This window comes from Mastomys coucha, unplaced genomic scaffold, assembly GCF_008632895.1.
Source record: "Mastomys coucha isolate ucsf_1 unplaced genomic scaffold, UCSF_Mcou_1 pScaffold4, whole genome shotgun sequence".
NCBI classification, from domain to species: domain Eukaryota; kingdom Metazoa; phylum Chordata; class Mammalia; order Rodentia; family Muridae; genus Mastomys; species Mastomys coucha.
In genome coordinates this window covers 859,024-871,696 of record NW_022196910.1, presented here as the reverse complement: position 1 = coordinate 871,696, position 12,673 = coordinate 859,024, and the positions used below count along the sequence as shown (strand labels likewise).

The following is a 12,673-nucleotide window of genomic DNA, read 5'->3' as shown; positions in this document are numbered from 1 at the left end:
CTTCTCTGTGATAACTCCAGCCTGTGTCAAGTTGACACACAAAACCAGCCAGTACAATAAGGAAAGGAGTGATTTCTGACTTCTCACTGTGTACAATGTCATACAGTCATACACGTGTGCACCGACACGCTAGTAAATGGCAAGGAGCAGGCTGCACTAATGAGACAGGGCAGCAGCAGACTGACACCCTGTCTGCAAACCAAAGACACAAACAAAAAAGTGTTAATAGGAACTGGAGAGATCACCCAGTGGTTAGAGTACCAACTGCTCTCACAGAGGACCTGGTCTCAGTTCTCAACACCCAGCGCAGGCTCACAGCCTTGGCCTCTGGGCACCAGAAACACACAGTGTGCATATTCACACATGTAGGCAAACACTTATGCACATAAAATAAAAATAACTAGAACAGAGCCAGATAGTGGTGGTACACATCTTTATTCCGAGCACTCGGCAGATCTGAGTTCAAGGCCAGCCTGGTCTACAGAGTGAGTTCCAGGACAGCCAGGGCCACACACAGAGACTCTCACTTCAAAAACCAACCAAACAAAAATCAAAAAACAAAAAATAAGATGAGCTGTTTGGGGGCGTGGTCGGGGTGGAGTGAGCTGGTTGGGGGCGTGGTCGGGGTGGAGCCCTGCCTAGAATCCTGCACAGGGTTTGGGGGTGGATTGCAGGTAGGCAGTTGGGAGGTCATCCCTCTGACTCTTCTGAGATCGGAGGATCAAGCTGGACCATGGGCATCCACAGCAGCCACTAGACGATGGCTCCTGTCCTCTCACCCTGCAGAACCTCAACCAGAACCCACGGACGCTGCTGCCCAAGTTCTATGGGCTGTACTGTGTGCAGTCTGGTGGCAAGAACATTCGCGTGGTGGTCATGAACAATGTGCTGCCCCGTGTCGTCAAGATGCACCTTAAGTTCGACCTCAAGGGCTCCACGTACAAGCGCAGGGCCAGCAAGAAGGAGAAGGAGAAGAGCCTGCCCACCTACAAGGACCTGGACTTCATGCAGGACATGCCTGAGGGGCTGCTGCTGGACTCTGACACCTTCGGCGCCCTGGTTAAGACGCTGCAGCGAGACTGCCTGGTAAGCCTTCCCTCACCTGGAGATGCCATGCATGCTCAGGAGTGGAACCAGTTCACGCTGGTGATTCCTATTGCCCCAGCGCTTGGGAAGCTGAGGCGGGAGGATCACTCAGGCTAGAGTCAAAGCATGGGCAAGTTAACCTATCCCCATATAGAAAATGAGGACGGGGCTATGGTGCTGCCAGCGGTCAGTGTTTAGGCAGCACAGGACTGGCCTAGCCACCGTCCCCAGTGTCACACAAAAAGAAACAAGGAGTTGAACTCCACAGGAAGACCAACAGCGTCAACTAATCTGGACCCCTGGGCCTCTCAGAGTCTGAACCACCAACCAAAGAGCATAGAAGGGCTGGACTAGGCCTGCCCACTCATTTGTAGCTGATGTGCAGCTTGAGCTTCATGAGGCTCCTGAACAACTGGAGCTCAGGCTGTCCCAAAAAAACTGTGGCCTGTCTGTGGGATATGTTTTTTGGGGTTTTTTGTTTGTTTGTTTGTTTGTTTGAGACAGGGTTTCTCTGTATAGCCCTGGCTATCCTGGAACTCACTCTGTAGACCAGGCTGGCCGCGAACTCAGAAATCAGCTTGCCTCTGCCTCCCAAGTGCTGGGATTAAGAGATATGTTCTTTTAATTGGGCTGCCTTGTCTGACCTCAGTGGGAGAAGAAGCGTCTAGCCTCACAGAGACTTGAAGTGTCAGGGGGAGGATACAGAGGAGGACCCCCACCTGCTAAGAGGAGAAGGAGAAGAGGGAAGGATTGTGGGAGGGGGCAATAAGTGGGATATAAAGTGAATTAGTAAAAACGTAAAATTAAATTTAAAAAAAAAGGAAGAAGAAGCAGGGCAGTGCTGGTGCACTCCTTTAATCCCAGCACTTGGGAGGCAGAGGCAGGAGGATTTCTGAGTTTGAGGCCAGCCTGGTCTACAGAGTGAGTTCCAGGACAGCCAGGGCTACACAGAGAAACCCTGTCTCGAATCCCCCCCTCAAAGAAAAAGAAGTTAGCAGGTAAACAGAGCTCAAAGGGTAGAGACCCTGCCCTCTATGAGGGGGCCCAGGGCTCCATCCTGCTGTCACAGAAACCTGATGTGAAGGGAGGCTGTAATAGTCCCGAGTGAGATGATGTGAGAAGTTACTGCCTCTTAGGGGGGTGGCGGCAGGGACAAGTGGAGGGGAGAGGGCACAGCCCAGAGACTGAAGGGAGGCCGAGCCAGGGGTGGTGACACACACCTGTCATTCTACACCGGGGAGGCTGAGGCAAGAGGACTGCCACATTTGGGTTTCAGTCTGGACTGCGTAGTATTAAGGATTTCATATAGGCCAGGCTGTCCTGAAACTTCTTATATAGACCAGGCTGGACCCAGAGACACTGCCTGCCTCTGTCTCCCAAGTGCTGGGATTAAAGATGTGCACCAAGCAAGGCCTGCCTGAAGCCAGCCTCTCCTGTCCCTGAGCAGAGTTGGGGGAGGGGCAGGCACCAACAGTCAGCAGCAGCACCCCGTCTTCTGAGCTCACCCGAAGGAAGGGCGCCTCTTGGCTCTTCTACCTGTCCTGAGTGGCTCTCATCCAGCCCTAGGAGTCACCCCCACCTCATCCCCGCCCCCAGGACCAAGCTACCTCCTCCTGGGCCAAGCCCTTCTCCATCCAGGATCCCATTTGTCCTGACAACACTTAGACACCTTTGCCAGGGTGCTGGGTCCCTGTCACATTTGGGTTGGTGGCCGTACCACTTGTCCCCTGACCCGTGTCCCTGGTGCCAGGTGTTGGAGAGCTTCAAGATAATGGACTACAGCCTGCTGCTGGGTGTGCACAACATTGATCAGCAGGAGCGGGAGCGCCAGGCTGAGGGCGCCCAGAGCAAGGCGGACGAGAAGCGACCCGTGGCCCAGAAGGCTCTGTATTCCACGGCCATGGAGTCCATCCAGGGCGGGGCTGCCCGTGGGGAGGCCATTGAGACAGATGACACGTAAGTGGGGTGTGCTCCTTCCCAGGGGAAAGGCTGCACTTGCAGTTACAGGCCCCAGGGACAAGGGGCAGAGGAGCTGGGCATAGTAGTGCACACTTACATCCCAGCACGTGGCTTAGAGGCAGAGCAGGAGAATCTCATGAGTTCCAGGCCAGCCAGTGCAGTGTAGTGAGACCCTGTCTAACAAAAAGAGGGACAGTGGCCTTGCAGTGGCCCCTATGTGATCACCACCACCACCCACCCCTACCATCACCCCTGTCTTCATCTAGCCAGCACCCCATGGCCCTGAAAGGGAGGGTACCCTGCCCTCAGAGTTGGGAAGGAAAGCTGTCAGTGACAGGCGTAGGGATAAGCCTCTGAGAACTGTCTGGCCACAGCTCACCTGTGAGGGACAAGAGTGAACAGAGTCCATGTGTAGCTGTCCCCCTCACCATCTTGGCTTTTGTAGGGTCTGCGTGGGGCCCCGGAGGGGACCAGGTGAGCCTTGCGTCCTGTGTGGAGTGAGATGAGTCTGTGGGGCTTCAGCTTTCAGGGCAGTGGGCTGCTGAGGCATTGAGGAAGGTCACTGACTAGACTGAGCCTCATGGGGCAGGCTTGTTGCATTAGCACCTTAGGATGTTTGAGGCAGCCATGCCCTGTGGTGTGCATGTGCATGGAGGCCTGCTGTGGTTGCTCAGGCTGGGCCCCAGGGCAGCTTCTGCCCGCCCGTCTGCTCCCAGTGTGGTGGTCCCCAGAGTTGTGAGCCTGGCCCGCCTGTGTTCGGCTGATCCGATTTTCTCTCCACAGGATGGGTGGGATCCCAGCAGTGAATGGGCGCGGAGAGCGACTGCTCCTACACATCGGAATCATCGATATTCTGCAGTCCTACAGGTGCTCAGGCCACGCCCACCAGGTTACCCATACTCACCTTTCCACCTGGCCACACACTCCCAGGCTGCTTGGCCGTACCCACCTACCCATTCTCCTTGACCCCAGCCCACCCAGTCTTCAGCTGCATCTGGGTTCCACCCCAATTCTGCCCCTGTCAATTCAGCTCAGTGGTTCCTCTAAGCCTGCCTCTCAGGCTGGCATTGGGCCAGTGGGCTGACAGTCTGGGCCCCATCTGTCTCCAGGTTCATCAAGAAGTTAGAACACACCTGGAAGGCCCTGGTCCATGATGGGGTAAGTTCCGTTCACTCATTGTACCCATTGACCCTGCACTGAGCAGGCCAGGCTGGGCAGGGGACGTACAGGTGCCTGCAGCTCAGCACTAGCCTCTGGCCTGGTTTCCGTGCTGTGTGCTAAGCTGCTGGGGCTTCCACGGCCCTACCTCAGTGACCCTCACTCCAGTGTTGAAGACTCCTGTAGAATCGAGGCTTAAACAGAGAAACTCCAAAGGGTCCTTAGGATGGTCCTGCAGGAGCTTCCAGAATGTGTGCTAAGATTAGGGAGGAGAGGCAAAGCAGGCAGCACCCCTGTCCTCTGGCCACTCAAGGGGCTGAGGCAGGACAACCCTGGGTTTGAAGTCAGCCTTGGCCTCAAAATGACCGTGTGCCAGCAAATAAGCCAAAGGCAGGTGCGTGTGTGTACCCTGTGACCCCACCCCTGCCTGTGCTTTCCTAGGACACTGTCTCAGTGCACCGGCCCAGCTTCTATGCCGAGCGCTTCTTCAAGTTCATGAGCAGCACCGTCTTCCGGAAGAGTTCCTGTGAGCCACGACCTGTGGGAGGGGGAAAAGGGCCAGCGAGTCCCCAGGTGGGGTCAGGGGAAGAGTGAGACCAGCCAGGCGAGCTCCAGTGAGCCCTGATCCGAGGCCCTGGGCCCAGAGGGGACACATGTCACCAGTTCACATAGGCCCAGTAGCAGGGCATTGGGAGGGGCCGGCAGGCTGGGCTGCACCCAGCCTCTTGTGCAGGCCTGAAGGATGGAACACAGGACATAGACAATGAAGGAGGAGAGATTGCCACCAGGGAGCCATGGAATCTGAGGCCATCCCAGCACTGACCCCTTGCCCGGTCTCCCTGACTCTGCAGCCCTGAAGTCTTCTCCTTCCAAGAAAGGGCGTGGTGCCCTGCTGGCAGTCAAACCCCTGGGGCCCACTGCCGCCTTCTCAGCCAGCCAGATCCCCAGTGAGAGAGAAGATGTGCAGTACGACCTGCGGGGGGCCCGCAGCTACCCCACGCTGGAGGATGAAGGTGACCTGCCAACCTGGGCACATGGGCTGGGGTATGCCATACAATAGATGCAGGTCATAGGGCGGCTTGAGCCCAGGAGGTGGTGGGAGGTAAGGAGGGAGCGCACCAGCGGAAAGGAATGGTGCAGGTCCTTTGGGCTGTTCAGTGGTCCAGATTTCTGACACTAATATGACTGACCAGAGTGGATGGGGTAGCTGATGGAGCGGAAGGCCAGCTCCTGAGGTGGAGCCGTATGGGAGGGGAGACTGGCTGCAGCCATAGAGGCTCCTGCTTGCTGCTCCCACAGGCCGGCCTGACCTCCTGCCCTGCACCCCACCGTCCTTTGAGGAAGCCACCACAGCCTCCATCGCCACCACCCTGTCATCCACCTCCCTCTCCATCCCAGAGCGGTCCCCTTCAGACACATCAGAGCAGCCCCGGTACAGGTAGGCAGGGTTCAGGTAGGTGGAGCAGGCGGGCACAGCCCTGTGTCACCATGGTCTGGCAGCAGGTACCCATCTCCTCTGTACCTTTCCCACAGGCGGCGCACGCAGTCTTCAGGCCAGGATAGCCGGTGAGCCCCTTCTTTCCCCGTGGCCCCACCCACCTTAAAAGGCAGCCACATTTGGCACTGAGCTCCAGGCTTCACCCCACAGACACTACAGGCCTGACTGGCTTCCAGAACCTTCCGACCCTCCTGCATCTCAGTTCCAGACACCAGAACAGTGCCAAGCTCCCCAGCGTGTGGGCTGCTGGCCACATGGCCACCTGCCTGTGCTGCGAGTGCACTCCAGGCCTCAGCGGGACCTACTCCCCGGGGAACACCCCAGGCTAGGACTCCCTGGGAAACAGGAATTAATTGCATGCAGATCTGAGGTCGCTGGGGTCGGGGAGGAAACTGAGGCTGGGCCATCCTCTGCAGGCCCCAGGAGGAGCCCCATGCAGAAGACCTGCAGAAGATAACTGTGCAGGTGGAGCCAGTGTGTGGTGTCGGGGTTTTCCCCAAGGATCAGGGTGAAGGGTGAGTGCCCCACCATTCAGGGATGCTGATGCTGCAATGGCCCATGCAGCCCTGCCTGCTCTTGACACAAGAGGGAACACCAAACTGGGCTTTCAGGCCTGTGATCTAAATAAGTGTGTGCACACCTGTCACCCAGGCCATGAAGCTGAGGGTGATGTCTTAGGGCTTCTGTTACTGTTCTGTGACGAGCGCCATGACCATGATTTAAGAAGGGAAAGGTTTATGTCCACTGATAGCTTTCAGGTCACCCCCATCACTAAGGGAAGTCAGGGTGAAACTGACTGAGGCCACGGAGGGTACCTCAGCCTGCTTTCTTATACCCAGGACTACCTGCAGGGTGGCCCTGGCACAGCGGGCAGGACCTCCCACATCAGTCAATAGAGAAAATGCCTCATTGACTGGGTGTGGTGATGCACACCTTTAATTCCAGCATTCAGGAGGCAGGGGAATCTCTGTGAGTTTGAGGCCAGCCCAGCCTGGTGTACAGAGCGAGTTCCAGGACAGCCAGGCTATGTTGAAAGACTCTTGTTTAAAAATAAATGTAAAAATCAGTAAAAGAAGAAAGAAAATGCTGGGCAGTGGTGGCACACGCCTTTAATCCCAGCACTTGGGAGGTAGAGGTAGGCAGATTTCTGAGTTCAAGGCCAGCCTGGTCTACAGAGTGAGTTCCAGGACAGCCAGGGATACACAGAGAAACCTGTCACGAAAAACCAAAAAAAAAAAAAAAGGAAGAAAACGCCCTGTAGACTCCTGTGCAGAACAGGACAGTGGGGTTGTGGGACAGTGTGACGGGAGACAGTGTGACAGGGCAGACTCATGTGCAGGGCAGTGGGGTGGGGGGTCGTTTTCCTCAGTCACCTTCTTCAAGGATGACTGCTTTGTGTGAAGTTGACAGCACAGTCGGCAGCCAGATGGCTATGGGTTGAGATCTGTATCCAAAACCAAAACTAGTGTCCCTGAGATGGAAGGAGAGGGGCTGGGAGAGCGGGCTGTGCATAAACAGCTGGGAGAGCGGGCTGTGCATAAACAGTCTCTGAGCCCGTCACTGTTCTGTGTGTCCAGAGTGGCGCTTCCCCCATCTGGGGCATCAGCTGCAGCCACTGTGGAAGTCGATGCTGCCAGCCAGGCCTCAGAGCCTGCCAGCCAGGCCTCAGATGAGGAGGATGCGCCCTCTACAGACATCTATTTTGTAAGTTCCCCAAGACCCCTCCTCAGGCCCCTTTGGGCCCTTGGCCTCCAAGGCACCTGTGGACAGTCACAACTACTTCTGTCTCTGGTGTGACCACTCTGGATGGCAGGGCCATTGCTCCTCTTGGCCATGGGGACACCTGAGCAAAGATTGGGGCCCTATGTCCCTGGAAAGCTGGGAACCCATGAGAAAGCCTGGGGAACCAGTAAGTGACTGGGGGGCTCCATGCCACCTGCTCTGTGAAATGGGACATGCCCTTACGTGGATAAGGCTAGTTTAGCCCAGGCCTTGCGGATCAGAGACCATCTATGACTGACCCCATCCACCATGGAGAGAAATATCATGGTTGTGGGCCCAGAACAGAGATATGCCCATAAGCAGGTCAGGGCTGTAACAGCACCCTGGGGGTCAGCTGGCACTATCACAATGTCATCTCTTGACCCTGGTGCTAAAACCTCACCTGGGGTCTAGGGTTGTCCTCTCCCACCTGGGGTCCTCACTGCTCCCTACTAATTCACCCAACTGTCCCTAAGCTGCTCCAGTGAGGCCTATGCTCCCACCTGGTCAGACATATTGTCACCCATGTTGGGGCCAAGGGCACGTGTGTGTGGCTGGTTTGGGCCTGGGAGTGCCCAGAGCTGTGTCCTGGGTTAGGTTTTGGCCTTATGGGGTCCCTAGTCCCTGACCCAGCCACACATCCTGCTTCAGTGGTCTGTGCCTGCTAGCCCTGCTCAGCTACCCACCTGCATCCCCTGCCTGGTTCCCGCTTCATCCTCTACCCTCTCCTCTCTTCCTTCCTCCCGCCCGGCCCACTGTGTGGCCAGTTCGCCCATGGGAGATACTGGCTTTTCTCTCCCCGTCGTCGCCAACTGCGGGCCGTGACACCAAACCACACAGGCGCTGTAAGTGACCACAGCCCGCCACGCGTGGAGATGGGGCTCCGGAGCACAGCACCCCAACCCCCACCCCTTCTCTCAAGTGACCGAAGGGAATCACAGCTGTAGTGTAGGTCCGCTGAGCCCCGCCTAGACCAGAGACAAGCTGTGACCCAAGCACCACTCCCTCTCAACTACCCATCCGAGGCCAGGTCTGCCAGACCCCAGCCTCATGTCACAGGTGTGGGCACTGTGTTATCACCCAGGCTTGAGTGTTGCTGAGCCCTATAGCAGGGACCACTGAGCCAGGATCTGCCCTTCCCTCTATTGCATACTTCACGGGGAGGAGAAACAGAGGCTTAGACCACACAAGGAACCCACAGGGCACAGGGTTCAGAAGAACCCATCCTCATAGTCCATCACTCATCCTCGTGACCTTCCAGGACACATGACTGCGCTGCAGTGGGCCTCATAGCTGGGGTTGTTAACTCCCTTCAACAATAAGTACCAGGCCCAGAGAGGCTGGGTGACCTGCCCATACCTGCACAGCCCTGGAGGTAGCAGGACATCTCTCACCCCAGCATTAAGAGGTGGAAGCAAGATCTGCAATTTCATTGAGCTGGGGATGGCAGAGTTGGGGGTGCAAAGCTGCACTCTGCAGGGTAGACTGTTGGGCTCCTCCTTGAAGGAGGTAGACTGTGGGCGTCTGGGGGGTGACACCCCCACACACACCGTCAACACCGGTTTTGCTCAACACCGTCAGCCTTGTTGTCTGAAGCCTTTCTGTGCCCTACTCCCGGGACTGTGCTCCTTGCCACTGGGAAGCCCTGCAGAAGGCAGGATGACAGCCCAGGACTGACACTCTGGGGTTCCGGCCCTGAGGGAGCCCAATGACGCTCAGCTTGGATGGAACTCTTGCAGGAGCCATGTCCCTGCACCTATAGTGCTCGCGGCCAAAGCTGCAGTGTCGTCTACCCTGTGCTCAGGGCTGTTGGGGCTGTCGAGGGTAGGGGTAAGCCCAGGGAGGTCAGAGCAGGGAGGGCCCCGCTCCACTACAGGCTGGACAGGTGGGGCACGTGGGGAGGAGGAGGGGAGGAGATCCCGGCCCGCCCCCTGCCGGCCCTCCTGCACCACTGCTTCACTAACTGCTTCCCGCTGCTGCTCCCCATGCTGCCGCCATCGCTTCCCCAGGACCAAGGGTTGGGGGCAGGTGCCCCTCACAGGGAACCGGGGTTGCGGCTGCTCCCCAGAGTTGGGGTCCCCCTCTTTTACTTTCTGTCTCTTCCTTCTGCCTGTCTGCTCCTCGCCCCCTGCCCTTCTGCACCCCTCCTGCACGCGCTGCGCAGCCCACCGACGAGAGGAGCTGGGTGTACTCCCCGCTTCACTATAGCGCGCGGCCCGCCTCCGACGGTGAGAGCGACACAGTAAGTCCCCAGGCAGGGTGGGAGGACAAGGCCGGAGTTCCTCCCCCTCCCCTGGTGACTCCCTGCCCTCCTCTTCTAGTTCTTCTCTTCCCATTGAATCCTCACCAAGTCTAGGCTCCTCTTAACTCCAACTCCTCTTCCTCCCTCGCCCCCTTTCCCCTCGCTCCACTCCTCCCTCCCCGCTGCTCTAGAAACAGGGATCTCTAGGTGTACCAACTTTGTGGCCCGGGGAAACCAAGCATGGCTTTGGTTCCTGTAGAACCGAGGCTGTACCAGGAAGCTTAGTGGGTAGTTGAGGCCTGGCCTGGGTCCTGCCCTCCCTCATCTGCCCCTCTCTGTTCTTTGCAGTAACTTCTATGCAGTCCCCAATCTGGAGCCCAGTGTCCTTCTGCCACCCCAGCCACTTCCTGGAGGCGCTGTCCCCCAAATGGGGCTCAGCTCAGCAACATCACCCTGATGGCCCGGACCTTGTTCTCTCCCTCCCCACTGACGACGCCATTGGCCAGGCCCAGCCCCAGGATAGCTCAGGCTGCCATCTGCTGCTACCTGTGCTTGTTGGGGCGGCAGGATTTAGAGTGCCCATCCTGTATTTATTTCGGGCCTCTTTTTTTTTTTTTTTTTTTGGACGGAGGAGGAGCACAGGAGTGATTTTTCTAGGAAAAAGACAAGACACAGAAAACCCAGGAAGAGGCTGTAGCCACTAGCCTTGGTGGATCAGGCTCTACATGTCTCACTACTCTGGGGACAGTGGCCGGGTAGCTCCAGTAAAGCCCACACACTCCAGGGCTCTTGTTACGGCCTGCAGAGGAGACAGGCCCTAGAGCCTCTGCTTGCCATCCCAGGTCTGTGCTCCTGAGTTGGGTTGCCTCAACAGAGCCCCTCTGTCACCTCAGGTTTGGGACCCGAGCAAACCAGGACTTAGTCATGCCCTGTGGTCTTTCTGCATCTGTTTACTGCCACGGGAAGGATGTCCCCGAGCATGAATGTCTTGTAGCTACAATCACCTGATGCTGACTGGGAGGGTCCATGTTGTCTGCCTCTCATCCCCATGAAGCCCTGAGCTGGTGCCGTGGGTCCTCTCAACTACCAGGGGATTCTCTGCCCCAAGAAGGGCACAGCCAGGCTTCAGGCTGCAGAGTGAGAGCTGGGTCCTGAGACACCCTGGCTGAAGAAAATATGGAAGTGACAGCAAAGCCAACGATGTCCACTGAACCCAGGGAGATTGCGGCCTCAGCTTCCTCCCCTGGGCAGATCTCAGTGTGTTGGGTACAATCCAGTCATGTCATTCCCCTGCTTCGTGGATGCTCCACCCATGGTGCGCTGGTAGGAGGAGTCAAGCTGAAGTGTTCTGAAAGCCAGCAGCTCCAGTATACTGCTTTTGGATCAGCTGCATAGGCCTCTTGGGTTGCACCTTCAGGGACGGAGGTCAGGACCTGGCTGGCTTCCAAGGACTGCAGCAGCCTGTGGAGGCAGTGAGGAACAACAGGAGAGATGGACAGGTGCCTGTCCCTGGACCTCATGGCAGTCCCCTTCCTGTTTTGGAATGCACTTTGAACACACTGGTGAGCTGCTGTGGGAGTTAATTCAGGGGCTGCAAAGGCAACTTGGGGTTGGGCCTTGCCTAGACCCAGCAAGCATGATGTCACACCTGTCAGCCCAGCACTTGCAAAGTTAAGGCAAGAGGGTTGTGGCAAGTTCCAGACTAGCCTCAGCTACAGAGTGAAATGAGACCAAAAGAAAAGACTCCTAGGGCCAGCCCTACCACTCAGTGGGCAGAGCTCACCGAGCTGCATAAGCCCGGAGTTCCATTCTGCCACCACAGAAAGCAGATGGGGCGGCCCATAGCTGCTGCCCCTCACTTGGGAAGCAGAGGCAGAAAGCAGGGGTGCAGGGTCATCCTTGGCTGTAACCAGTTGGAGGCCAGCCTGGGCTACATGAGACCTTCTCAAAAGAGAATCTGTAAATATCTTTGTGACTCCCCATCATGTCCCCATCCTGTTTTCTCCAACGGCCGATATCGCCCCAGCGTGGACGGTGTGTGAACTGTACTGTAAGGCCCAGGGGCGCCTCCAAGGCTGAAGAGGTGCCCTCCCCGGCCCGCCTCTGTTCTCCTCAAGCCATCCCAGCAAGTCCCCTGTCCAGCCCCACACCAACCTCAGTGCAATATGCCCTCCCCGTGGGGTCCCTTGGCTCGGTACTGTCTCTGCAGCCCTTTGTCTCTCACCCCTAGCTCCTCTCTTCGGTGGTTAAAAATCGCATCGCACATCCCCCCACAATCCTGTTTTTATTGTTAAATCCATTCTGTAGACTATAAACCTCGTGTGTCTTACTCATCAGGACTTGGGATCCCTGGTCCTCAGCCCATGTGGTCTGGTGTTTGACAATCCAAGTACAGTGTCCTCTTGGCACCAACCAGAGGGGCCTGTCCCTCCAGCGCAGTCGGCAAATGTATGCAGCCCAGGTCCCCGCCCTACCTGTCACAGTCCCTCTTTTTGAGATCTGTAATAAATCCTCTAATAAGAAACAGCTCGTTTCTGGTGACTTCTGCGTGCGTGGAATGGGAGAGCAGGTGAAGGCGAAGGGTGGGCACCACGTGTCTCGTATCCCCCGCTCTAAACCCTCCCTGGATCCCAACTCACAGACGTCTTCCTTTCTCCAAGCATGAGCTTTCCTATCCAAACCTAAGCTTCCCTTCCCATAGGTTATCCACAAGCTGAGCGCAGTGTACACAAGCTGGCGGGCGGAGCAGTACTCAAGACACGTCCAGGAGTCAGCCAGAGACTGTCCGTTCCTGTCCTGTTGTTTTATTAGGGCGAAACGGGTTGCTACCAGACTACCCTACAACACCAAAGTCTCCCGCGAGCGTCTGGGTCTCCAGGTTTCAATATTTAGAAATACTCGGAGCAGGAACACGCCCAGGCTGAAGCCCTCCATCTCGTAGATGTGCATGTAGGTGACCAGCGGGAGGT

At 56.9% G+C, this 12,673-nt stretch overlaps 1 protein-coding gene across 3 annotated transcripts in view; it reads left to right on the top strand.

Annotated features, from left to right (window-relative positions):
* Pip5k1c (phosphatidylinositol-4-phosphate 5-kinase type 1 gamma) overlaps positions 1-12,230 on the top strand; it is a 28,411-nt gene extending 16,181 nt beyond the window's left edge. The window contains exons 7-19 of one of the 3 annotated variants that reach the window (XM_031349311.1): positions 787-1,086; positions 2,837-3,042; positions 3,829-3,912; positions 4,155-4,203; positions 4,645-4,729; positions 5,055-5,216; positions 5,503-5,641; positions 5,737-5,769; positions 6,118-6,216; positions 7,279-7,405; positions 8,230-8,307; positions 9,627-9,704; positions 10,053-12,230. In XM_031349311.1, coding sequence (XP_031205171.1) covers positions 787-1,086; positions 2,837-3,042; positions 3,829-3,912; positions 4,155-4,203; positions 4,645-4,729; positions 5,055-5,216; positions 5,503-5,641; positions 5,737-5,769; positions 6,118-6,216; positions 7,279-7,405; positions 8,230-8,307; positions 9,627-9,704; positions 10,053-10,055 — 1,443 coding nt within the window. In that variant the 3' untranslated portion in view covers positions 10,056-12,230. The remainder of the gene's footprint in view (positions 1-786; positions 1,087-2,836; positions 3,043-3,828; positions 3,913-4,154; positions 4,204-4,644; positions 4,730-5,054; positions 5,217-5,502; positions 5,642-5,736; positions 5,770-6,117; positions 6,217-7,278; positions 7,406-8,229; positions 8,308-9,626; positions 9,705-10,052) is intronic. The other 2 variants (XM_031349312.1, XM_031349314.1) reach the window with 2 other exon arrangements.
* Positions 12,231-12,673: the final 443 nt, after the last annotated feature.